Source organism: Passer domesticus, unplaced genomic scaffold (genome assembly GCF_036417665.1).
Source record: "Passer domesticus isolate bPasDom1 unplaced genomic scaffold, bPasDom1.hap1 HAP1_SCAFFOLD_235, whole genome shotgun sequence".
Taxonomy (NCBI): domain Eukaryota; kingdom Metazoa; phylum Chordata; class Aves; order Passeriformes; family Passeridae; genus Passer; species Passer domesticus.
In genome coordinates, this window is record NW_026990014.1 from 13,724 (window position 1) to 37,662 (window position 23,939).

Here is a 23,939-nt window from a genome sequence, read left to right on the forward strand (position 1 = left end):
TCCTTTTGTGGGCGGTCATGTTATAGGCCCCGCCTTCTTGAGGGCGTGGCCTCCCAGCTCACGCTTTCCTTTCCGGAAGTGACGTCGCCTCCGCCGCCGCTCTACCCGGAAGTGCCGCCGCAGGTGAGCGCGCGGGGCGCGGTGGGGGCGGGGCGGGGTCCGGGGGTCCCGGGGGGTCCCGGGGGGTCCCGGAGCCCCCCCCCGGCCCGGGGGTCCCTGAGCCCCCCCCCCGTGTCCCCCAGCCCCGCCATGTCGCGCGCCACCAAGCGGAAGCACGTGGTGCGGGAGCTGCTGGAGGAGCGCGTGCGGCCCGCGGAGGGACAGAGCGTGGTCAGGGTGAGACACGGGGGGACATTGGGGACACTGGGGACACTGTGGGGGACATCCGGGACAATGGGGACACCGGGGGACAGAGCGTGGTCCGGGTGAGACACGGGGACAGCAGGGACATTGGGGACATTGGGGACAATGGAGACATTGGGGACAGCGAGGGGATTTGGGACATCAGGGGGATGTGGGGGACACTGGGGACATTGAGGGATTGGGGCCATTGGGGGTGTTGGGGACATTGGGGACATTTGGGATATTGGGACATTGGGGACACTGTGGGGACACGGGGACAAAGCTGTGGGACAGGGGGACACAGAAGGGACGGCCGGACACGGGGACAGGGGTGACAAGGGGACACTCAGGTGGCCCTGGGGACAACGGGACCTGGGGGGACAGAGGGACAGGCCCTGGGGGTGTCCCCAGCTCTGGGGGGACAGAGGGGGGACAGTGACCCGGCCTGTCCCAGGTGCTGGGGACGCCGGGGAACAACCTGCACGAGGTGGAGACGGCCGAGGGGACGCGGTTCCTGGCCAGCATGCCCCCGCGCTTCCGGAGGCACATCTGGATCAAGAGAGGTGACACTGCCACCCCCCAATGTCCCTGTGTCACCCTGTCACTGCCCTGTGTCACTGTCACTGTGTCACTGTCCTGTGTCCCTGTGTCACCCTGTCACTGCCCTGTGTCACTGTCACTGTGTCACTGTCCTGTGTTCCTGTGTCACCCTGTCATTGTCCTGTGTCACTGCCCTGTGTCACTGTCACTGTGTCACTGCCCTGTGTCACTGTGTCACCCTGTCACTGCCCTGTGTCACTGTCACTGTGTCACTGCCCTGTGTCCCTGTGTCACCCTGTCACTGCCCTGTGTCACTGTCACTGTGTCACTGCCCTGTGTCCCTGTGTCACCCTGTCACTGCCCTGTGTCACTGTCACTGTGTCACTGCCCCCGCGCTTCCGGAGACACATCTGGATCAAGAGAGGTGACACTGCCACCACCACTGCCACCACCAATGTCACCCTGTCACTGTCACTGCCTCTGTTTCACCCTGTCACTGCCCTGTGTCATTGTCATTGTGTCATTGTCACTGTGTCACTGTCCTGTGTCCCTGTGTCACCCTGTCACTGCCCCTGTACCACCCTGTCACTGCCCTGTGTCATTGTCACTGTGTCACTGTCACCCTGTCGCTGCCCCCCGCGCTTCTGGTGACACTGCCACTATCAATGTTACACTGTCACTGCCTCTGTGCCACCCTGCCGCTGTCACTGTCTTGTGTCACTGCCCTGTGTCACTGCCACGCTGCCATTGTCACCCTGTCACTATCCTGTGCCACTGCCACCCTGTGTCCTGTGTCACCCTGTCGCTGTGTCACTGTCACCCTGCCATTGTCACCCTGTCGCTGTCCTGTGTCGTCATCACGTGCCGTTACCATCTTGGCGCTGTCCTGTGTCATTGTCACTTTGCCGTTGTCACCCTGCCACTGCCACCAGGGTGTTGTCACTGTGCCATTGTCACCGACTCACTGCCACCCTGCCATTGTCACCAGGCTGTTTTTTGTCACTGGGGCATTGTCACCCTGGCACTGTCCCCCTGCCTCCCCACCCCGGGGGCTGTCCCTGTGTCCCTCTGTCCTCCAGTGTCCCCTCAGTGTCCCCTGGTGATCCCCCTGTCCCCTCAGTGTCCCTTTAGCGTCCCCTGAGTGTCCCTCAGCATCCTCTGCTGTCCCCTGAGTGTCCCCTGCTGTCCCCAGGTGATTTCCTGCTGGTCGATCCCATCCTGCTGTCCCCTCAGTGTCCCCTCAGTGTCCCCCCAATGTCCCCTCGGTGTCCCCCCAATGTCCCCTCAGTGTCCCCTGCTGTCCCCAGGTGATTTCCTGCTGGTCGATCCCGTTCTGGTGCCCCCAATGTCCCTCAGTGTCCCCAGTGTCCCCTTGGTGTCCCCAATGTCCCCAGGTGATTTCCTGCTGGTCGATCCCATCCTGGTGTCCCCAATGTCCCCGATGTCCCCCCAGGTGATTTCAGTGTCCCTCGGTGTCCCCTCAGTGTCCCTGCTGTCCCCAATGTCCCCCCAATGTCCCCGCTGTCCCCCCAGGTGATTTCCTGCTGGTCGATCCCATCCTGGAGGGCTCCAAGGTCAAGGCTGAGATTTCCCTGGTGCTGCTCCCGCCCCACGTGCGCTCGCTGCAGCGCCAGGGGCTCTGGTACGGCCCAAATACCCCAAAAGTACCCCAAAATATCCCAAATATCCCAAAAACACCCCAAAATATCCCACAAATACCCCAAAATATCCCAAAAATACCCCAAAATATCCCAAAAGTACCCCAAAATATCCCAAAAATACCCAACAAAAGTACCCCAAAATATCCCAAAAGTACCCCAAAATATCCCAAAAGTACCCCAAATATCCCAAAAACACCCCAAATATCCCAAAATACCCCAAATATCCCAAAAATACCCCAAATATCCCAAAAATACCCCAAAATATCCCACAAATACCCCAAAATATCCCAAAAATACCCCAAATATCCCAAAATATCCCAAAAATACCCCAAATATCCCAAAATACCCAGAATATCCCAAAATACCCCAAAATATCCCAAAAACACCCCAAAATATCCCAAAAATACCCCAAAATATCCTAAAATACCCCAGAAATATCCCAAAATACCCCAAAATATCCCAAAATACCCCAAAATACCACCCCAAACCTGAAAATACCCCCAAAATACCACCCAAAACACTAAAATACCCCAAAATACCACCCCAAAACCCAAAACATCCCCCCAAAACCCTAAGAAAACCCCCAAAATACCCCAAAAATACCCCAAAATACCCCCAAAATACCCCCCAAAACCTTAAAATACCCAAAAATACCCCTAAAATACCCCAAAATACCACCCCCAAACCCCAAAATACCCCAAAACACCAAAACATATCCCTAAACACCTAAAATACCCCAAAATACCCTCCCCAAAACACGAAAATACCCCCAAATACCACCCCAAAACCCTAAAAAAAACCCAAAAATAGCCCAAAATTACCCCCAAAATACCCCCCAAACTCTAAATACCCCAAACCACCCCCAAATTGCCCCAAAATACCCTCCCCAAACCCCAAAATACCTAAAAATATTCCCCAAAACCCCAAAATACCCCCGAAACACCCCCAAAAACACCCCCAAATACCTAAAAATACCCCAAATTACAAAAAAAAAAATCATCTAAACACCCAAAAATACCCCAAGGTACCCTTCAAAATCCAAAAATACCTCAAAATACAAAAAAATACCCCCCGAAAAACACCTAAACACCAAAAATTAGCCAAAAATGCCGCCCCAAAACCCCAAAATACGCCAAAGCACCCTGAAAATACCCCAAAATAGACCCCCAAAACCCTAAATAGCCCAAAACACCCCAAAATAACCCATAAAATATCCTCAAGTTCCCCAAAACACAACCCCAAAATACAAAAAATATCCCAAAATACCAAAGGAAACCCCAAAACACCCCAAACTTCCCCCAAAACACCCCCAAATTTCTAAAAAATACCCCCAAACCACCCCAAAATCCCCAAAAAACCCCAAAATCCCCCAAATTGCCCCCAAATCCCCCTGACCGCCCCTCCCCCCCAGGCCCGAGGCCTTCGCGCCCCTGGAGAGGAAAAACCCGCGGGAGGGGTGAGTTAATTAGGGGCAGTTAATTAATTGGGGGGTGCTAATGGGGGGGTGAATTTGGGTTAATTGGGATTTGCTTTAATTTAAGTTTAATTTGATGATCGGGGGCAATGAGATGGTGTTAATTGGGGGATGGTAATGGGCATTAATTAAGGCGTAATAACGAGATTTTAATTAATTGAGGATAATGGAGATGTTAATTGGGGGGCAGTAATGGGAATTAATTGGGAGGCAATAATGGGATCTTAATTAATTTGGGGTAACGGACCTGTTAATTGGGGTAATGATGGGATCTTAATTAACTTGGGATAATGGAGATGTTAAGTGGAGATAATAATGGAGTCTTAATTAATTTGGGGTAACGGAAATGTTAATTGGGGGGGCAATAATTGGTGTTAATTGGGGTTTATTAGTGAAGACGATAATGGGACTTTAATTGGGGGGTGATAATTGGGGTTGATAATTGGGGGAGGTTAATTGGAGGTGATAATGGCAGGGTTCATTGGGGGTGATAATTAAGGGGGTTAATTGGGGTCATTAATGGGGACAATAATGGGGAGAGGGCTCAGAATGGGGGGGGTTAAAGGGGTCAAGGGGACACTGGGGGACATGGTGGCCCTTTGGGGACACTTTGGGGACACTTTGGGGACACTTTGGGGACACGGTGTCACCCTCTGGGGACATGGTGGCCCTTTGGGGACATGTGTCACACTTTGGGGATGTGGTGGCCCTTTGGGGACACTTTGGGGACATGTGTCACACTTTGGGGATGTGGTGGCCCTTTGGGGACACTTTGGGGACATGTGTCACACTTTGGGGATGTGGTGGCCCTTTGGGGACACAGGGACACTTTGGGGACACGATGGCACTTTGGGGACACGGTGCCACCCTTTGGGGACACGGTGGCCCTTTGGGGACACCGTGACCCCCCCCGTGTGACCCCCAGCGAGGACCAGGGGCTCTTTGTCAACACCAACCGGGGGGGGACCCCTGGGGACACCGGGGACAGCTCTGGGGACAGCGAGGAGGACACGGGGGACAGCGACGGGGACGAGGACACCGGGGACAGCGATGGGGACACCGGGGACAACGAGGAGGACAACGAGGACACCAAGGACAGCGAAGGGGACGACGAGGAGGACACGGGGGACACTGATGGGGACAAGGAGGACACCAAGGACAGCGAAGGGGACATTGGGGACACTGGGGACAGCTCGGAGCACGGCAGCCGGGGACACACAGGGGACACGAGTGACAAAATGGGGACCAAGGCCCCGCAGCCGGAGGACACTAGGGACAGGGACACTGGGGACAGGGACAGAGACACTGGGGACAGGGACACTGGGGACAGGGGGGACACGGGGCGGGGCGGGGCCGGTCCCCAATAAAGGACGCTGGTGGCACTGGGGTGGCTCTGTGTGTCCCCTCCCCCCCAGTGACACGCGGTGACACAAAGTGACTCCCGGAGGCTTTTATTGTCCCCAGGGGCGGGGAGGGGACAGGGGTGGCCCCAGGGTTCCAGGAATGTCCCCAGGGGTGTCCCCAAGGTGTCCCCAGGTGTCCCTCACTTGGTGATGGTGTTCCTGGAAGGAAAAGGGGGGCGGGGTCAGCGTCCCAGTGCTCCCAGTCCATCCCAGTCCCTCCCAGTGCCCTTTGAGTCCCTCCCAGCTCATCCCAGTCCATCCCAGTTCCCTGCATCCCCCCCAGTCCCCTTTGAGTCCATCCCAGTCCATCCCATCCCAGTTCCCCCTGAATCCATCCCAGTCCCCTCCCACTCCCCCCCACTCCCCTCCCAGTCCCCCCCCAATCCCATCCCAGTTCCCTCTGAATCCATCCCAGTCCCCTCCCAGTCCATCCCAGTCCCCCCCCCAATCCCATCCCAGTTCCCTCTGAATCCATCCCAGTCCCCTCCCAGTCCATCCCAGTCCCCCCCAGTCCCCTCTGAATCCATCCCAGTCCCCTCCCAGTCCATCCCAGTCCCCCCCAGTCCCCTCTGAATCCATCCCAGTCCCCTCCCAGTCCATCCCAGTCCCCCCCAGTCCCCTCTGAATCCATCCCAGTCCCCTCCCAGTCCATCCCAGTCCCCTCCCATTCCATCCCAGTCCCCTCCCAGTCCCCTCCAGTCCCCCCCAGTCCCCTCTGAATCCATCCCAGTCCATCCCAGTCCCCCCCAGTCCCCTCTGAATCCATCCCAGTCCCATCCCAGTGCTCCCAGTGCTCCCAGTTTGGCGCTCACGCGTTCATGCTCTTGCCGGAGCCGCTCAGCACGATGTACGGCGTCTTCTGCGCGCGCTGCTTCTCCTGCAGCAGCGCCACCGTGCCCAGCGGGGTGTCACTGGAGCTCATCTTCTTCAGCAGCTGCGCCCCGAAAGCCGAGGGGGATCCCCAAATCAGGGGGACCCCCAAAACCCCGGGAACGGCCCCGAAAAAACCCAAAAATCCCCGAAATCCCAAAGGGAACCCCCGAGTTTTGGGGGCTGCTGTACCCAGGGTGGCACTGAGGGGACATTGGGGGGACATTGGGGTTCCTCTTCTTTGGTGGCTGCACCCCATAATCAGAGGGGGACCCCAAAACCAGGGGGACCCCAAAAACTCTGGGAATTCCCCAAAAATATCCTGGGAGAAAACCCCAAAATCCCAAGGGAATCCCCCGATCCCACTGCTGGGTTATTGGGGATCCCAAAATTGGAGTGAAGACCCCAAAACCACGGGGAGACCCCAAAATTGGGGTGCAGGCCCCCAGATTGGGCTGGAATTCTCCAGTGGAGATGGGGGGACCCCAAAAGCCCCTGGGGGACCCCAGAATCAGGCTGGAGAATCCCAAAATTTGGGCCAACAACCTCAAAAACATCCCAGGAACCCCAAAATTGGGGTCAAAACCTTCAGCAGCGCCACGAGGGACCCCAAAACTGGAATGGAGACCCCAAAATGGGACTGGAGACCCCAAAATTGGAGTGAAGACCCCAAAACTGGAGTGGAAACCCCAAAATAGGAGTGGAGTCCCCAAAATTGGAGTGGAAACCCCAATGGGAGCATGGGGGGGATCCCAAAAACCCCCCAAATTCCCCAAAAAATCCCCCAAAAACCCCCAAAATTCCCCCAAAAAACCCCAAAATTCCCCCGAAAATGCCCCAAATTCCCCCCAAAATGCCCCAAAATTCCCCCAAATCCCCCCAGTCCCGCTCACCGCCTCCTCATCCAACTTCTTCATCCTCCTCTCCGTCTTCATCTTCCCCGAGCCCTTCCCGTGGAAGCGATGGGAGAGCTGCCGGAAGGCCTGGGGACATCGGGGGACATTGGGGGGACATTGGGGACACCGGGGGACATTGGGGACAATGGGGACATCGGGGGGACATTGGGGACATTGGGGACACATTGGGGGGACATTGGGGACACCGGGGGACACTGGGGACAGCGAGGGGACATTGGGGACACATTGGGGACATTGGGGACATCGGGGGACATTGGGGACAATGGGGGGACATTGGGGACACTGGGGGGGGCTTTGGGGACACTGTGGCTGTTTTGGGGACACAGCACCTCTTTGGGGGTGTGTTTGGGGACCCTGTGGGGGTTTTGGGGACACGGCACCTCTTTGGGGGTGTTTTGGGGACACTCTAGGCTGTTTTGGGGACCCTGTGGGGTTTTGGGGACACGGCACCTCTTTGGGGGTGAGCTTGCGGCCGGTCTCGTCCACGTACTCGATCTTGACGTCGGGCCGGTAGCCGTCCTTCTCCTTGAAATCCTGCGTGAAGCCGCGGAACTCCTCGCGCCGGCTGTACTTGTCATCGATGGCCCTGGGGACACATTGGGGACATTGGGGACACATTGGGGACATTGGGGACATTGGGAACTCCTCGCGCCGGCTGTACTTGTCATCGATGGCCCTGGGGACATGGGGGACACATTGGGGACACATTGGGGACATGGGGACACCATTGGGGACATTGGGAACTCCTCGCGCCGGCTGTACTTGTCATCGATGGCCCTGGGGACACATTGGGGACATTGGGGACATGGGGACACATTGGGGACATTGGGGACAGCACGGGGAACTGCTCCTGCCGGCTGTACTTGTCATCGATGGCCCTGGGGACATTGGGGACATTGGGAGGCTCAGGGTGACAGAGGAGGCAACACAAGGGATGACACAGGTGACACAGATGACACAGGTGACACTCAGGTACCTGACACAGGTGACACTGAGGTGACACTGAGGTGACACAGGGGACACTGAGGTGACATTTGTGACACTCACATCTTGTCCTCGATGCAGCACACGGCCGAGGGCAGGGATGGGGTAGGATGGAGGTTTGTGGGGGTGACACAGGTGACACTGAGGTGACACTGAGGGACACTGAGGTGACACTGAGGTGACACTGAGGTGACACAGGTGACACTGAGGTGACATTGGGGACACTCACATCTTGTCCTCGATGCAGTACACGGCCGAGGGCAGGGATTTGTTCGGGGCTTTCACTCGCGCCACTTTCTGCACCGTGGTCTCCAACAGCCCTGGGGACAGCGGGGACACGGGGGGGACACGGGGGGACACGGGGGACGTGAGACCCCACAGGGACCCCGGAAACCCCACAGGGACCCCAAACCCCCACAGGGACCCCCCCAAACCCCACAGGGACCCCAAAACCCCACAGGGACCCCCCAAACCCCACAGGGACCCCAAACCCCCACAGGGACCCCCAAAACCCCCTCACACAGACCCCAAACCCCCACAATGACCCCAAACCACTCAAAATCCCCCCATACAGACCCTAAACCCCAAAGAAGACCCCAAACCCCACATATAAAAACTTGTAACCCATAAAAACCCCCTCAAACAGACCCCAAACTCCCCATAACGACCCAAATCCCCCTTTTAACGACTCCAAGCATCCCAAAAGAATCCCAAAACCCCCACAGCCCCCTCAGGACCCCAAACTCCACTGGAAGAACCCCAAAACCCCCTCAAACAGACCCCAAACCCCACTGAAGGACCCCAAAACCCAAAAATTTCCCCCAAACCCTACTCTGAGAACCCCAAAACCCCCTCAAAGAGACCCCAAACCACACTGGAAGAACTCCAAACCCCCTAAATTTCCCCCAAACCCCACTGAAGGACCCCAAACCCCCCAAATTTCCCCCAAACCCTGCTCTGAGAACCCCAAAACCCCCTCAAAGAGACCCCAAACCACACTGGAAGAACCCCAAACCCCCTAAATTTCCCCCAAACCCCCTAAATTTCCCCCAAACCCCCCAAATTTCCCCCAAACCCCCCCAAATTTCCCCAAATCCCCCAAATCCCCACCTTTGTTCTGGCAGAGCAGCAGCGCCGCCGCCAGGCCCCGGTTCACGATGGGCTCCTCGTCCAGGATCGTGGTGGACGAGGCTGAGAACTGAGAAAAGGGGGGGCTCAGGGGGCACCCCAAAATCGGGGGACCCCAAAAAACCCCCCCAGAGACCCTAAAGGGGGAGTTTGGGGGGGCTGGGTTTGGGGTGAGCTCGCTTTGGGGCGCCTCGTTTGTGGGGTCTCCCCATTTTTTCATTTTTTGGGACTCCTCGGGTTTTTTGAGGGTGAACATCTCCGGACCCCTGATTTTAGGGTTTCCCCCCAAATTTTGGGGTTCTCCTCTAATTTTGGGGGTTCTACCCAGTTTGTGGGGTCCCTCATTTATGAGATTTCCCCACTTTGGGATCTTTGTTTTAAAGCCAGACCGCTTCCACCCCAAATTTTAAGCTCTCTCCCATTTTTGGGGTCTCCATCCCATTTAGGGGGGTTTTCTCCCCAGTTTTGAGGTCTCCCTTCTCATTTTTAGGATCCCCATCCCGTTTTTGGGATCCCTATCCCATTTTTGGGGTCTCCATCCCATTTTCAGGGTCCCCCAGCCTGTTTTTGGGGTGTTTCTCCCCATTTTCAGGATCCCCATCCCATTTTTGGGGTCTCCATCCTATTTTTGGGGTCCCCCATGCTGTTTTGGGGTCCCCCATCCCGTTTTCAGGATGTTTTTCACATTTTCAGGGTCCCCCATCCTGTTTCGGTGTCCCCCATCCCGTTTCAGGGTCCCCAGACCGTTTTGGGGTCCCCATCCCATTTCTGGGGTCCCCCATCCCCTTTTCAGGGTCCCCATCCCATTTCAGGGTCCCCATCCTGTTTTGGGGTCCCATTCGGGGTCCCATCCCATTTCTGGGGTCCCCCAGCCCATTTCCAGTGTCCCCCAGCCCATTTTTGGGGTCCCCAGCCCGTTTTGGGGTCCCCATCCCATTTCAGGGTCCCATTCCAGGGTCCCCAGCCCGTTTTTGGGGTTCCCATCCCATTTCTGGGGTCCCCCATCCCCGTTTCAGTGTCCCCCATCCCGTTTTGGGGTCCCATCCCATTTCTGGGGTCCCCCAGCCCATTTCCAGGGTCCCCCATCCCGTTTCAGGTCCCCAGCCCATTTCGGGGTCCTGTTTCGGGGTCCCCATCCCGTTTTGGGGTCCCCCATCCCGTTTTGGTGTCCCCCAGCCCGTTTTTGGGGTCCCATCCCATTTTTGGGGTCCCCAGCCCATTTCCAGTGTCCCCATCCCATTTTGGGGTCCCGTTTTTAGGGTCCCCATCCCATTTAGGGTCCCGTTTTTGGGGTCCCATCCCATTTTTGGGGTCCCGTTTTTGGGGTCCCGTCCCATTGTTGGTGCCCGCCTGCGCTCACGTCCTGCTGCTGCCGCTCCTCCGCCAGGTTCACGCTGCTCCACCCCACGTTCTCCTCCCCCTCCGAGTCCGGCGGCTCCGGCGGCGACGCCGGGCGCCCGGCCCGCTCCAGGGCCTGGGGACACGGGGACATGGGTGTTGGGGACACGGGGACAGTGGGGACAGCGGGGACACGGGGACAGTGGGGACAGCGGGGAACACCGGCCCGCTCCAGGGCCTGGGGACACGGGGACACGGGCGTTGGGGACACGGGGACAGCGGGACACGGGGACAGGGGGACACGGGGACAGCGGGGAACACCGGCCCGCTCCAGGGCCTGGGGACACCGGACACGGGCGTTGGGGACATGGGGACAGCAGGGACACGGGGACAGTGGGGACACGGGGACATCGGGGGACAGAGGGCATTGGCGACACAGGGATACTGGGACAGCAGGGACGCGGGGACAGCGGGCATTGGGGACAGTGGGGACATCAGGGGACAGCAGGGACACAGGGACAGTGGGCGTTGGGAACAGCAGGGACAGCGGGGAGATCAGGGACACCAGGTGTTGGGGACAGCGGGGAACACTGGGGACAGCGGGGCGTTGGGGACAGTGGGGGGACTGGGGCCATCAGAGGGACTGGGGACATGGAGACACTGGGACACGGGGACGTTGGGTGCACCGGGGACAACAGGGGACATTGGGGGGATTGGGGACGTCAAAGGGACTGGGGACATTGGGGACACGGGGACATTGGGGACAGCAGGGATGTTGGGGACAACAAGGGACACGGAGACGACAAATACAGGGAGAACAAATCCCCCCCCCCAAATCCTCCAAAGCCTTCCCAAACCCACCCTAAATCCCCCCCAAAACCGCCCCAAACCCCCTCTAAGCCCCCAAAACTCCCCCAAACTCTCCCCCAAACCCCCTCTAAGCCCCCCAGTTCCTCCCCAAACCCCCTCTAAGCCCCCCAGTTCCTCCCCAAACCCCCTCTAAGCCCCCCAATTCCTCCCCAAACCCCCCCAAACCCCCTCTAAGCCCCCCAATTCCTCCCCAAACCCCCCCAAACCCCCTCTAAGCCCCCCAATTCCTCCCCAAACCCCCTCTAAGCCCCCCAATTCCCCCCCAAACCCCCTCTAAGCCCCCCAATTCCTCCCCAAACCCCCTCTAAGCCCCCCAGTTCCTCCCCAAACCCCCTCTAAGCCCCCCAATTCCTCCCCAAACCCCCTCTAAGCCCCCCAATTCCTCCCCAAACCCCCTCTAAGCCCCCCAGTTCCTCCCCAAACCCCCTCTAAGCCCCCCAATTCCTCCCCAAACCCCCTCTAAGCCCCCCAATTCCTCCCCAAACCCCCTCTAAGCCCCCCAATTCCTCCCCAATTCCTCCCCAAACCCCCCCAAAGCCCCCCAATTCCTCCCCAAACCCCCCCAAACCCCCTCTAAGCCCCCCAATTCCTCCCCAGCCCCCCCAACCCCCCCGTGCTGACCATGAGCTCGTCCTGCTCCTCGCGGTTCCCGGCCAGCCCGTAGGTCGGGATCTCCCCCAGCGTCCGGCAGAACTCCGAGGTGGCGTTGAAGACGATGCTGCCCCCCCCCCGCGGGTCCGGGCCCCCCGGGACCCCCCCGGAGCCCCCCCGGAGCAGCTCCAGCACCTGCGGACGGGCGGGGGGCCGCGGGGACCCCGAATTCGGGGTGAGCCCCCCGCTTTTAGGGGGGTCCCGTGGGGGTTTTGGGGAGGGCGTCGGGATTTGAGGGGGTTTTGGGGGGGGGGGGGTTGGGGATTGGGGGTCTCACATGGAGGTTTGGGGGTGTCAGGGGGAGTTTTGGGGGGATTTGGGGAGGAACTGGTGATTTGGGGGAGTTTGGGGGGATTTGGGGGAGTTTTGGGGGGATTTGGGGAGGAATTGGTGATTTGGGGGAGTTTGGGGGGATTTGGGGGAGTTTTGGGGGATTTGGGGGAGTTTGGGGGGATTTGGGGAGGAATTGGTGGAGATTTGGGGGGATTTGGGGGGATTTGGGGGGATTTGGGGAGGAATTGGTGATTTGGGGGAGTTTGGGGGGATTTGGGGGAGTTTTGGGGGATTTGGGGAGGAATTGGAGATTTGGGGGAATTTGGGGGGGATTTGGGGTGATCTGGAAAGGAATTGGTGGAGATTTGGGGGAGTTTTGGGGGGATTTGGGGAGGAACTGGTGATTTGGGGGAGTTTGGGGTGGAAATTGGGGAAGTTTGGGGCAATTTGGGGAGGAATTGGTGGAGATTTGGGGGAGTTTGGGGGGATTTGGGGAGGAATTGGTGGTGATTTGGGGGGGTTGGAAGGAATTTGGGGCAGTTTTGGGGGGATTTGGGGAGGAACTCGGGAAACATGCAGAAGTTTGGGGGATTTGGGGAAATTTTGGGGGGATTTGGGGGAGTTTGGAGCTGATTTGCGAGGAGTTGGGGGGTTTTGGGATTTTGGAGGTGATTTAAGGGAGTTTGGGGTGGTTTTGGGGCAGTTTGGGGGGGATTTGGGGCAGTTCAAAGGAGATTTTGGGGCATTTGGGGGCAATTTTAGCGTTGTTGGGATGAGCGAGTTTGGGGATCCTCAGCGAGATTTTTGGGGCACCCCAAGGAGTTTTTGGGGTGCTAAGGGGGAGCTTTTAGGGGGGTTGTGAAAACTGAATTTTGGGGGGTATTTGAGGAGAATTTTGGGGGAGTTTGGAGCAGTTTTGGAGGGGTTTAGGGGGGCTTTTGAGAGGGGATTTGATTTTTTTGGGGGGGGGGGTTGGGGGGATTTTGTAGGATTTTTTTGGGGGGTTTTGGGGTGTTTTGGTGGGGTAGTTTGGAGAGTTTTTGAGGTTTTTTTTGGGGGGGTTTTGGAGGAATTTTGCGGGGGTGGTTTGGAAGCATTTTGAGGGGTTTTTTAGGGGGATCTTGGGGGGGGTTTTGGGAGGGATTTTGGGGAGGGTTTTGGAGGGATTTTGGGGCTTTTTTGGGGGGGTTTTTGGGGAGGGGGTCTCACCTTCTCCCCCCCTGCCTCGCGCAGCTCCCGCAGCTGCCGCAGGCGCCGGCTCCGCTCCAGCTGCTGCTGCAGCTCCTGCTCAGCCTCGTCCTCCTCCAGGGCCGGGGGGGTCCCGGGGGGCGCGGCCTCGTCTGGGGGGGAATCGGGGTCAGGGGGACCCCAAAATCCCCCAAAACCCCAGAAAACCCCCCAAAAATCCCCTCAAAATCCCTAAAACACCCCAAAACCCCCAAACTCCTGCTCAGCCTCGTCCTCCTCCAGGGCCGGGGGGGTCCCGGGGGAAATCGGGGTCAGGGGGACCCCAAAACCCCAGAAAACCCCCCCAAAATCCCAGAAACCCCCCCCAAAATCCCCTCAAAATCCCTAAAACACCCCAAAATCCCCCAAACTCCTGCTCGGCCTCGTCCTCCTCCAGGGCCGGGGGGGTCCCGGCTCTTCTGGGAGGGCACAGGGCCAGGGCCACCCCAAATTTCATAGAAACCCAGAAAAATCCCTTAAGATGCCCCCCAAAATCCTCCCTAAAATTCCTAAAATCTCCCCGAAATCCCCTAAAATCCACTCTAAAATCCTCCCCAAATCCCTTAAAACCCACTCTAAAATCCATCCCAAATCTTCTAAAACCCCCTAAAATCCACTCTAAAATTCCCCCCAAAATCCAACCTAAAATCCCTTAAAACCCACTCTAAAGTTCCCCCCAAATCTTCTAAAATCATCCTAAAATCCACTCTAAAATCCCCCTAACTGCCCCAAATCCCCTAAAACCCCCCTAAAATCCCCCTAAATCCCCTAAAATCCCCTTAGCCCCCCCCAAACTGCCCTAAATCCCCAAAAATCCCCCCGAAAGACCCCTAAAATCACCCCAAATCCCCCAAAATCACCCTAAATCCCCCTAAAATCTCCTAAAATTTCCCCAAAATCCCCTAAATTCCCCCCAAATCCCCTAAAATCCCCCTAGCCCCCCCCAAACTGCCCTAAATCCCCAAAAATCCCCCCAAAAGACCCCTAAAATCACCCTAAATCCCCCAAAATCACCCTAAATCCCCCTAAAATTTCCCCAAAATCCCCTAAAATCCCCACAAAATCCCCTAAAACCCCTTTAAAACCCACCCAAATCCCCCAAAAATCCCCTAAACCCCCTCGAAGTGCCCTAAAATCCCCCCAAAATGCCCCTAAAATTTCTCCCAAATCCCCTAAAATCCCCCGAAATTCCCTAAAATCCCCCCAAAACCCACCCAAATCCCCCAAAAATCCCCTAAACCCTCCCAAAACCCCCCTAAATCCCCCCAAAATCCTCTAAAATTTCACCCAAATCCCCTAAAATCCCCACAAATTCCCTAAAATCCCCCCAAAACCCACCCAAATCCCCCAAAAATCCCCTAAACCCCCTCTAAATGCCCTAAAATCCCCCCAAAATGCTCCTAAAATCCCCTAAAAATTCACCCAAATCCCCTAAAATCCCCACAAATTCCCTAAAATCCCCCCAAAATCCCCTAAAACCCCCCTAAAATCCCCCCCAATCCCGTAAAACCCCCCTAAAAACCCCCTAAAATCCCCCTAAGGCCCCCCAAAATCCCTTAAAAGCCCTAATAATCCCCCCAAACCCCCCCAAACCCCCCGGCACCGTCACTGCTGATGTCCATGCTCTCCGTGCGGGTGTCGTCCGAGGGCAGCGGGGCCTGGGGGGTCCCCTCGGGGGGGCCGGGGGCGTTCTCGGGGTCCCCCCCGGCCCCCTCCTCATCCTCCTGCACCCGCCGGCCCCGGCCCCGCGACCTGCGGGGGGATTTAGGGGGGATTTGGGGGGACTGGACCCCAAAACCGACACCCAGGATCCCCCCCAGGGACCTCTCAAATCCTCCCAGGACCCCAAAATCCCCCCAGGACCCCAAAATCCTCCCCAAGAGCCCCCAATTCCTCCCAGGACCACCCAAAATCCCCCCCAGGACTCGCAAAATCCCTCCCCCAGGACCCCCCAAATCCCCTCAAATCCCTCCCAGGAGCCCCCTAAATCCCTCCCAGGACCCCTCAAATCCCCCCCAAGACCCCCCCAAAATCACCCCCAGCCCTTTCAAGACCCTCCCCACACCCCCAGGATTCCCCAAATGCCCCCCAGGATCCCCCAAAATCCCCCCACCAGCCCTTTCAGGACCCCCCAAATCCCCCCCCAGCCCTTTCAGGACCCCCCCCAAATCCCCCCCAGCCCTTTCAGGACCCTCCCAAGACTCCCCAAATTCCCCCTAGGACCCCTCCCCAACTCCTCTGGATCGCCAAAATCCCCCCAGGACACCCCAAAACCCCACCCCAGCCTTTCAGGACCCTCCCCCCACTCTCAAGACCCCCTCAGGACTCTCAAAATCCCCCCCAGGACCCCCCAAATCCCCCCAAGAACATCCAAAATTCACCCCCCCCCTCCCCGGACCCCCAAATCCCCCCCAGGACCCCCGAAAATCTCACCCAGCCCTTTCAGGACCCCCCAAATCCCCTCCAGGACCCCCCAAATCCCCCGCCCCAGCCCTTTCAGGACCCTCCCCACACTCTCAGGACCCCCCAGGACCCCCCAAAATCCCCCCCAAATCCCTTTCAGGACCCCCCAAATCCCCCCAAAATCCCCCCCAGCCCTTTCAGGACCCCCCAATCCCCCCCAAATCCCTCCCAGGACCCCCCAAATCCCCCCCAAATCCCCTTCAGGACCCCCCAAATCCCCCCCAAATCCCTTTCAGGACCCCCCAAATCCCCTTCAGGACCACTCAAATCCCCCCCAAATCCCCTTCAGGACCCCCCAAATCTCCCCCAAATCCCCTTCAGGACCCCCCAAATCCCCCCCAAATCCCTTTCAGGACCCCCCAAATCCCCCTCAGGACCCCCCAAATCCCTTTCAGGACCCCCCAAATCCCCCCCAAATCCCTTTCAGGACCCCCCAAATCCCTTTCAGGACCCCCCAAATCCCCTTCAGGACCCCCGTGCCGCCCCCAGCCCTTTCAGGACCCTCCCAGGACCCCCCAAATCCCTTTCAGGACCCCCCAAATCCCCCCCAAATCTCTTTCAGGACCCTCCCAGGACCCCCCAAATCCCTTTCAGGACCCCCCAAATCCCCCCCAAATCCCTTTCAGGACTCCCCAAATCCCCCCCAAATCCCTTTCAGGACCCCCCAAATCCCCCCCAAATCCCTTTCAGGACCCCCCAAATCCCTTTCAGGACCCCCCAATCCCCCCCAAATCCCTCCCAGGACCCCCGTGCCGCCCCCAGCCCCACCTGGAGCCGAAGTCCCCCCGGGTGTCCCCCGGGGCCGTGGCCAGCAGCTCGTCGGCGCTCAGCGGTTTGTCCTTCCTGCGCAGCCTCCGCACGCGGCGCCGCGCCTTCCGGAACGGCACCGCCTGCCCCGCCCCCCCAAAATAATTACCGCCAATTAACGCTAATTAACCAAAACGAACACAAATCAACCCAAAATTAAACCAAATCGCCCCAAGTCACCGCAAAATTAACCCAAGTTAAGACAAATTAACACAAAATTAACACGAAGTTAACCCAAGTTAACATAAATTAACCCCAAATTAACACAACATCACCCCAAAATTACCCCAAAATTATCACAAATCATCACAAAATTAACCCAAATTACCCCAAATCCCCCCAAACCCCCCAAAGACCCCAAATCCTGACCCAAATCCCTCCCAAACTCCCCCTATGACCCCCAATCCCGCCCAGTGACCCCAAACCCCCCAATGACCCAAATCTCCCTCAATTCCTCCCAGTGACCCCAAATCCTGCCCCAAAATCTCCCCCAGTGACCCCAAACTCCCCCCAAAGACCCCAACCCCCCCCCAGTGACCCCAAATCCCCCCCAAATCCCCCCCAGTGACTCCAAACCCCCCCAATGACCCCAAATCCCCCCAAACCCCCCCAGTGACCCCAAACCCCCCCAAACCCCCCCAGTGACCCCAAATCCCCCCAAATTCCCCCCAGTGACCCCAAACCCCCCCCCAAATCCCCCCCAGTGACCCCAAACCTCCCCAGTGACCCCAAATCCCCCCCAGTGACCCCAAACCCCCCCCAAACCCCCCCCAGTGACCCCAAACCCCGCCAGTGACCCCAAACCCCCCCAAACCCCCCCAGTGACCCCAAACCCCCCCAAACCCCCCCAGTGACCCCAAACCCCCCCAGTGACCCCAAACCCCCCCAAACCCCCCCAGTGACCCCAAACCCCCCCAGTGACCCCAAATCCCCCCCAGTGACCCCAAACCCCCCCAAAACCCCCAGTGACCCCAAATCCCCCCCAGTGACCCCAAATCCCCCAATCCCCCCCAGTGACCCCAAATCCCCCCCAGTGACCCCAAACCCCCAAATCCCCCCCAGTGACCCCAAATCCCCCCCAGTGACCCCAAACCCCCCCAAACCCCCCCAGTGACCCCAAGTCCCCCCCAGTGACCCCAAACCCCCCCAAACCCCCCCTCCCCCCTCACCATCTCCTCGGGGCTCAGGTACTCGCTGGCCAGGCGGGGGAGGGGCAGCTCCAGGCTCTGGGGGGCGGGGCCGGCCGGGGGGAGGGGCCCGGGCCGGGGGTCCCCCCCCGCGTCCTGCGTCCCCCCCGGGCCCAGCCGGAACGAGGGGCGCGGCGCCGGCTCGTCGTACTGCGGCAGCAGCGCCGCCTGCGGGGCCACACGGAGAGCCGTGTCGCGATATATCGCGATATCGGGCGATATATCATGATATAAAACTATATACTGCGGTATCGAATTATATATCGCTATATCAAACTATACACGGCAATATCAAATTATATACTGCGGTATCCAACCATATATCGCGATATCGAGCAATTTACCGCGATATCGGGTGATATATCACGATATAAAACTATATACTGTGATATCAAATTATATACTGCAATATCGAATTGTATACTGCGGTATCCAACCATATATCGCGATATCGAGCGATTTATTGTTATATCGGGTGATATATCACGATATCGGATGATATATCACGATATAAAACTATATACTGAGATATCAAAAAATATACTGCAATATCGAATTGTATACTGCGATATCAAACCATATATCGCGATATCGAGCGATTTATCGTTATATCGGGTGATATATCGCGATATCGGGTGATATATCACGATATAAAACTGTATACTGAAATATCAAAAAATACACTGCAATATCGAATTGTATACTGCGATATCAAACCATATATCGCGATATCGAGCGATTTATTGTTATATCGGGTGATATATCGCGATATCGGATGATATATCACGATATAAAACTATATACTGAGATATCAAAAAATATACTGCAATATCGAATTGTATACTGCGATATCCAACCATATATCACGATATCGGGCGATTTATCGCGATATCAAATGATTTATCGCGCTATAGAACGATATACCGCGGTATCGAATTATATATTGCAGTATCGAATTATATACTGCGATATCCAACCACATATCGCGATATCGAGCGATTTATCGCGATATCGGGCGATTTATCGCGATATCAAATGATTTATCGCGCTATAGAACGATATACCGCGGTATCCAATTATATATTGCAATATCGAATTGTATACTGCGATATCCAACCGTATATCACGATATCGAGCGATTTATCGCGATATCGGGCGATTTATCGCGATATAGAACGATATACTGTGATATCAAATGATATATCACTATATCAAACTATACACTGCAATATCAAGTTATATACTGTGGTATTCAACTATATATCATGATATCGGATGATTTATCGCGATATCGGATGATTTATCGCGATATCGGGCGATTCATCGCGATATGAAACTATATACCACGATATCGAATTATATATCGCGATATCAAACTGTACACTGCAATATCAAATTATATACCGCGGTATCAAAGTACGTATCGTGATATCGGGTGACTTATCACGATACAGAACGATTTATCGCGATATACTGCGATATCGAGTGATATATCGCTATATTGAACTATACACTGCAACATCGAGTTACGGACTGCTGTATCGAACTATACACTGCGATATCGGACAACGTATCGCGATAGACAGCACTCCATAACCCCTGATATATCGCGATATACAGCACTCCGTAACCTGCGATATGTCGCGATAGACAGCACTCCATAACCTGCGATATGTCGCGATATACAGCACTCCGTAACCTGCGATATGTCGCGATAGACAGCACTCCGTAACCTGCGATATGTCGCGATATACAGCACTCCGTAACCTGCGATATGTCGCGATAGACAGCACTCCATAACCTGCGATATGTCGCGATATACAGCACTCCGTAACCTGCGATATGTCGCGATAGACAGCACTCCGTAACCTGCGATATGTCGCGATATACAGCACTCTGTAACCTGCGATATGTCGCGATATACAGCACTCCGTAACCTGCGATATGTCGCGATAGACAGCACTCCATAACCTGGGATATGTCGCGATATACAGCACTCTGTAACCTGCGATATGTCGCGATATACTGCACTCCATAACCCCTGATATATCGCGATATACAGCACTCCGTAACCTGCGATATATCGCGACATACAGCACTTCATAACCTGCGATATATCGCGATATACAGCACTCCGTAACCTGCGATATATCGCGACATACAGCACTCCATAACCTCTGATATATCGCGACATACAGCACTCCATAACCTGCGATATATCGCGATATACAGCACTCCATAACCCCTGATATATCGCGATATACAGCACTCCATAACCTGCGATATATCGCGACATACAGCACTCCATAACCCCTGATATATCGCGATATACAGCACTCCATAACCTGCGATATATCGCGATATACAGCACTCCATAACCTGGGATATATCGCGACATACAGCACTCCATAACCCCTGATATATCGCGATATACAGCACTCCGTAACCCGGGATATATCGCGATATACAGCACTCCATAACCCCTGATATATCGCGATATACAGCACTCCATAACCCCTGATATATCGCGATATACAGCACTCCATAACCCCTGATATATCGCGATATACAGCACTCCATAACCTGGGATATATCGCGACATACAGCACTCCATAACCCCTGATATATCGCGATATACAGCACTCCATAACCTGCGATATATCGCGATATACAGCACTCCATAACCTGCGATATATCGCGATATACAGCACTCCATAACCTGCGATATATCGCGATATACAGCACTCCATAACCCCTGATATATCGCGACATACAGCACTCCATAACCTGTGATATATCGCGATATACAGCACTCCATAACCTGCGATATATCGCAATATACAGCACTCCATAACCTGCGATATATCGCGACATACAGCACTCCATAACCTGCGATATATCGCGACATACAGCACTCCGTAACCTGCGATATATCGCGACATACAGCACTCCATAACCTCTGATATATCGCGACATACAGCACTCCATAACCCCTGATATATCGCGACATACAGCACTCCATAACCCCTGATATATCGCGACATACAGCACTCCATAACCTGCGATATATCGCGACATACAGCACTCCATAACCTGCGATATATCGCGACATACAGCACTCCATAACCTGCGATATATCGCGATATACAGCACTCCATAACCTCTGATATATCGCAACATACAGCACTCCATAACCTGCGATATATCGCGACATACAACGCCACCTGCCCCAATACGCCGTGCACTGTCCATCACATTGCACGACACGTCGCGATATGTCGCGATATGCAATGACTTATCACAACACCTCGCGACACGCAGCGCTATATCGCGACACGCGTTGCTATATCGCGACGCGCGGGGCCGGGCGGCGCCGCGCCGCGGCAGTACCTGCGCGCCGGGCGCGGGCTCCTGCTCGCCGTAGGGGTCGTAGCCGGGGCGGCGCCGCTGCTGCTGCTCCTCCTGCGCCCGCGCCGCCGCCGCCAGCGCCACCTGCTCCAGCACGTCCTCACCGCCCTCCAGCACCCCTGAGCCACCGGGACAGACACGGGACAGACAGGGGACAGTGAGGGGACATGGGGACAGAGTTACAGACAGGGGACAGACAGGGGACAGGCAGGGGACACGGGGACAGACAGGGGACAGACAGGGGACACGGGGACAGACAGGAGACAGACAGGGGACACAGGGACAGACGGGACAGACACGGGACAGACAGAGGACAGACGGGGGACAGTGAGGGGACAGACGGGACAGACAGGGGACAGGCAGGGGACAGACAGGGGACATGGGGACAGACAGGGGACAGACAGGGGACAGACAGGGGACAGGCAGGGGACATGGGGACAGACAGGGGACAGCCAGGGGACAGACAAGGGACAGCCAGGGGACATGGGGACAGACAGGGGACAGACAGGGGACAGACAAGGGACAGACAGGGGACACGGGGACACGGGGACAGACAGGGGACATGGGGACACACAGGGGACATGGGGACAGACAAGGGACAGACAGGGGACACGCGATCAGCCAAGGGACAGAGGACAGCAAGGGGACACAGACAGACAGGGGACAGACAGGGGACAGAGGGGACAGACAGGGGACACGGGGACAGACACATGGGGACAGACAGGGGACATGGGGACAGCCAGGGGACACGGGGACAGACAGGGGACACAGGGACAGACAGGGGACACGGGGACAGACACATGGGGACAGACAGGGGACATGGGGACAGCCAGGGGACATGGCCAGGGGACAGGCACAGGACACAGGGACAGGCAGGGGACAGGGACAGCCAGAGGACACAGGGACAGGCAGGGGACAGGGACAGCACAGGGACACGGGGGCAGCCAGGGGACAGCCAGAGGACACAGGGACAGCCAGAGGACACAGGGACAGGCAGGGGACAGGGACAGCACAGGAACAGGGACAGGGGACACGGGGCACAGCGACAGGACACAGCCAGAGGACACAGGGAAGTGACAGGGAGGGGACAAAGGGACAGTGAGAGGACACCTTGGACAAGGACAGGCCACGCCACACCCAAAGTACCCCCCCATGGCCCTGGGGACAGTCCTGTCCCCACCGTGTCCCCACGGACCCCTGTCCCTCTGCCACCACAATGTCCCCAATGCCCCTGTGCTACTCCAATGTCCCCCTTGTCCCCAGTGTCCCCATGTCCCCACGGACCCCTGTCCTTGAGGGTCAGCACCAGCGTTTGTCCCTGTGCCACTCCAGTGTCCCCATGTCCCCAATGTCCCCGGTGTCCCTGTGCCACCCCAGTGTCCCCGATGTCCCCAAGCTGCCCTCAATGTCCCCCTTGTCCCCACTGTCCCCATGTCCTTGAGGGACCCCTGTCCTTGAGGGTCAGCACCAGCGTTTGTCCCTGTGCCACCCCAGTGTCCCCGATGTCCCTGTGCCACCCCAGTGTCCCCGATGTCCCCAAGCTGTCCCCAGTGTCCCCGATGTCCCCAAGCTGTCCCCAGTGTCCCCATGTCCCCACGGACCCCTGTCCTTGAGGGTCAGCACCAGCGTTTGTCCCTCGGGGATCGAGGCCGGGTCGTGCTCCACCGTCAGCCCCTGCAGGTCCCGGGCGCTGTAACGCTCCTGGGGGGCACAGGGGGGTCACTGCCTGTCCCCAATGTCCCCAAGCTGTCCCCAATGTCCCCAAGCTGTCCCCAAGGTCCCCAGGCTGTCGCTCACCCTCCGGCGCCGCTGGAACTCCTCCTCCACCAAGGGGCTGACCCCGAACTCCTGGTCCATCTCCTCCAGCAGCTTGGCCTGCAGAGCCCCAGTGACACCAGTTTGGGGACACCGGGGACACTGGGGGACACCGGGGGACACCCCCAGCCCAACCCCAGAGCCCCAGTGACACCAGTTTGGGGACACCGGGGGACACCGGGGGACACTGGGGGACACCCCCAGCCCAACCCCAGAGCCCCAGTGACACCAGTTTGGGGACACCGGGGGACACCGGGGGACACCCCCAGCCCAACCCCAGAGCCCCACTGACACCAGTTTGGGGACACCGGGGGACACCGGGGGACACTGGGGGACACCCCCAGCCCAACCCCAGAGCCCCAGTGACACCAGTTTGGGGACACCAAAGGACACTGGGGGACACCAAAGGACACCAGGGGACAGCCCCAGCCTAATGCCAGAGCCCCAGTGACACCAGTTTGGGGACACCGGGGGACACCAAAGGACACCGGGGGACACCCCCAGCCCAACCCCAGAGCCCCAGTGACACCAGTTTGGGGACACCGGGGACACCGGGGGACACTGGGGGACACCCCCAGCCC

The 23,939-nt window shown here is 57.2% G+C and overlaps 2 protein-coding genes across 2 annotated transcripts in view; one reads left to right on the forward strand and one right to left on the reverse strand.

The window, feature by feature from the left end:
- On the forward strand, positions 1-5,462 carry EIF1AD (eukaryotic translation initiation factor 1A domain containing). Its single transcript, XM_064406438.1, has 6 exons — positions 1-123; positions 243-336; positions 797-905; positions 2,416-2,524; positions 3,955-3,999; positions 4,943-5,462. The coding sequence occupies exons 2-6, from the start codon at positions 250-252 to the stop codon at positions 5,382-5,384; spliced, it is 792 nt and encodes a 263-aa protein (XP_064262508.1). The 5' UTR covers positions 1-123; positions 243-249; the 3' UTR covers positions 5,385-5,462.
- Positions 5,453-23,939, reverse strand: part of SART1 (spliceosome associated factor 1, recruiter of U4/U6.U5 tri-snRNP) — a 23,927-nt gene continuing 5,440 nt past the window's right edge. Inside the window, exons 6-20 of the mRNA XM_064406441.1 lie at positions 23,341-23,418; positions 23,145-23,244; positions 21,526-21,662; positions 18,118-18,303; positions 16,910-17,031; positions 15,282-15,430; positions 13,661-13,791; positions 12,149-12,313; positions 10,680-10,793; positions 9,302-9,389; positions 8,421-8,511; positions 7,658-7,793; positions 7,184-7,273; positions 6,233-6,354; positions 5,453-5,579 (exon numbers count right to left, since the gene is read on the reverse strand). Of these exons, the coding sequence (XP_064262511.1) occupies positions 5,561-5,579; positions 6,233-6,354; positions 7,184-7,273; positions 7,658-7,793; positions 8,421-8,511; positions 9,302-9,389; positions 10,680-10,793; positions 12,149-12,313; positions 13,661-13,791; positions 15,282-15,430; positions 16,910-17,031; positions 18,118-18,303; positions 21,526-21,662; positions 23,145-23,244; positions 23,341-23,418 (1,728 nt within the window). The 3' untranslated portion in view covers positions 5,453-5,560. The remainder of the gene's footprint in view (positions 5,580-6,232; positions 6,355-7,183; positions 7,274-7,657; positions 7,794-8,420; positions 8,512-9,301; positions 9,390-10,679; positions 10,794-12,148; positions 12,314-13,660; positions 13,792-15,281; positions 15,431-16,909; positions 17,032-18,117; positions 18,304-21,525; positions 21,663-23,144; positions 23,245-23,340; positions 23,419-23,939) is intronic.

Excerpts from the sequence above, each read along its gene's own strand:
- EIF1AD (XM_064406438.1), top strand. The coding sequence starts at position 250 with ATGTCGCGCGCCACCAAGCGGAAGCACGTGGTGCGGGAGCTGCTGGAG. Across the intron at positions 2,525-3,954 it reads CTGCAGCGCCAGGGGCTCTG|GCCCGAGGCCTTCGCGCCCC; the intron begins GTACGGCCCAAA and ends CCTCCCCCCCAG. Across the intron at positions 4,000-4,942 it reads AGGAAAAACCCGCGGGAGGG|CGAGGACCAGGGGCTCTTTG; the intron begins GTGAGTTAATTA and ends TGTGACCCCCAG.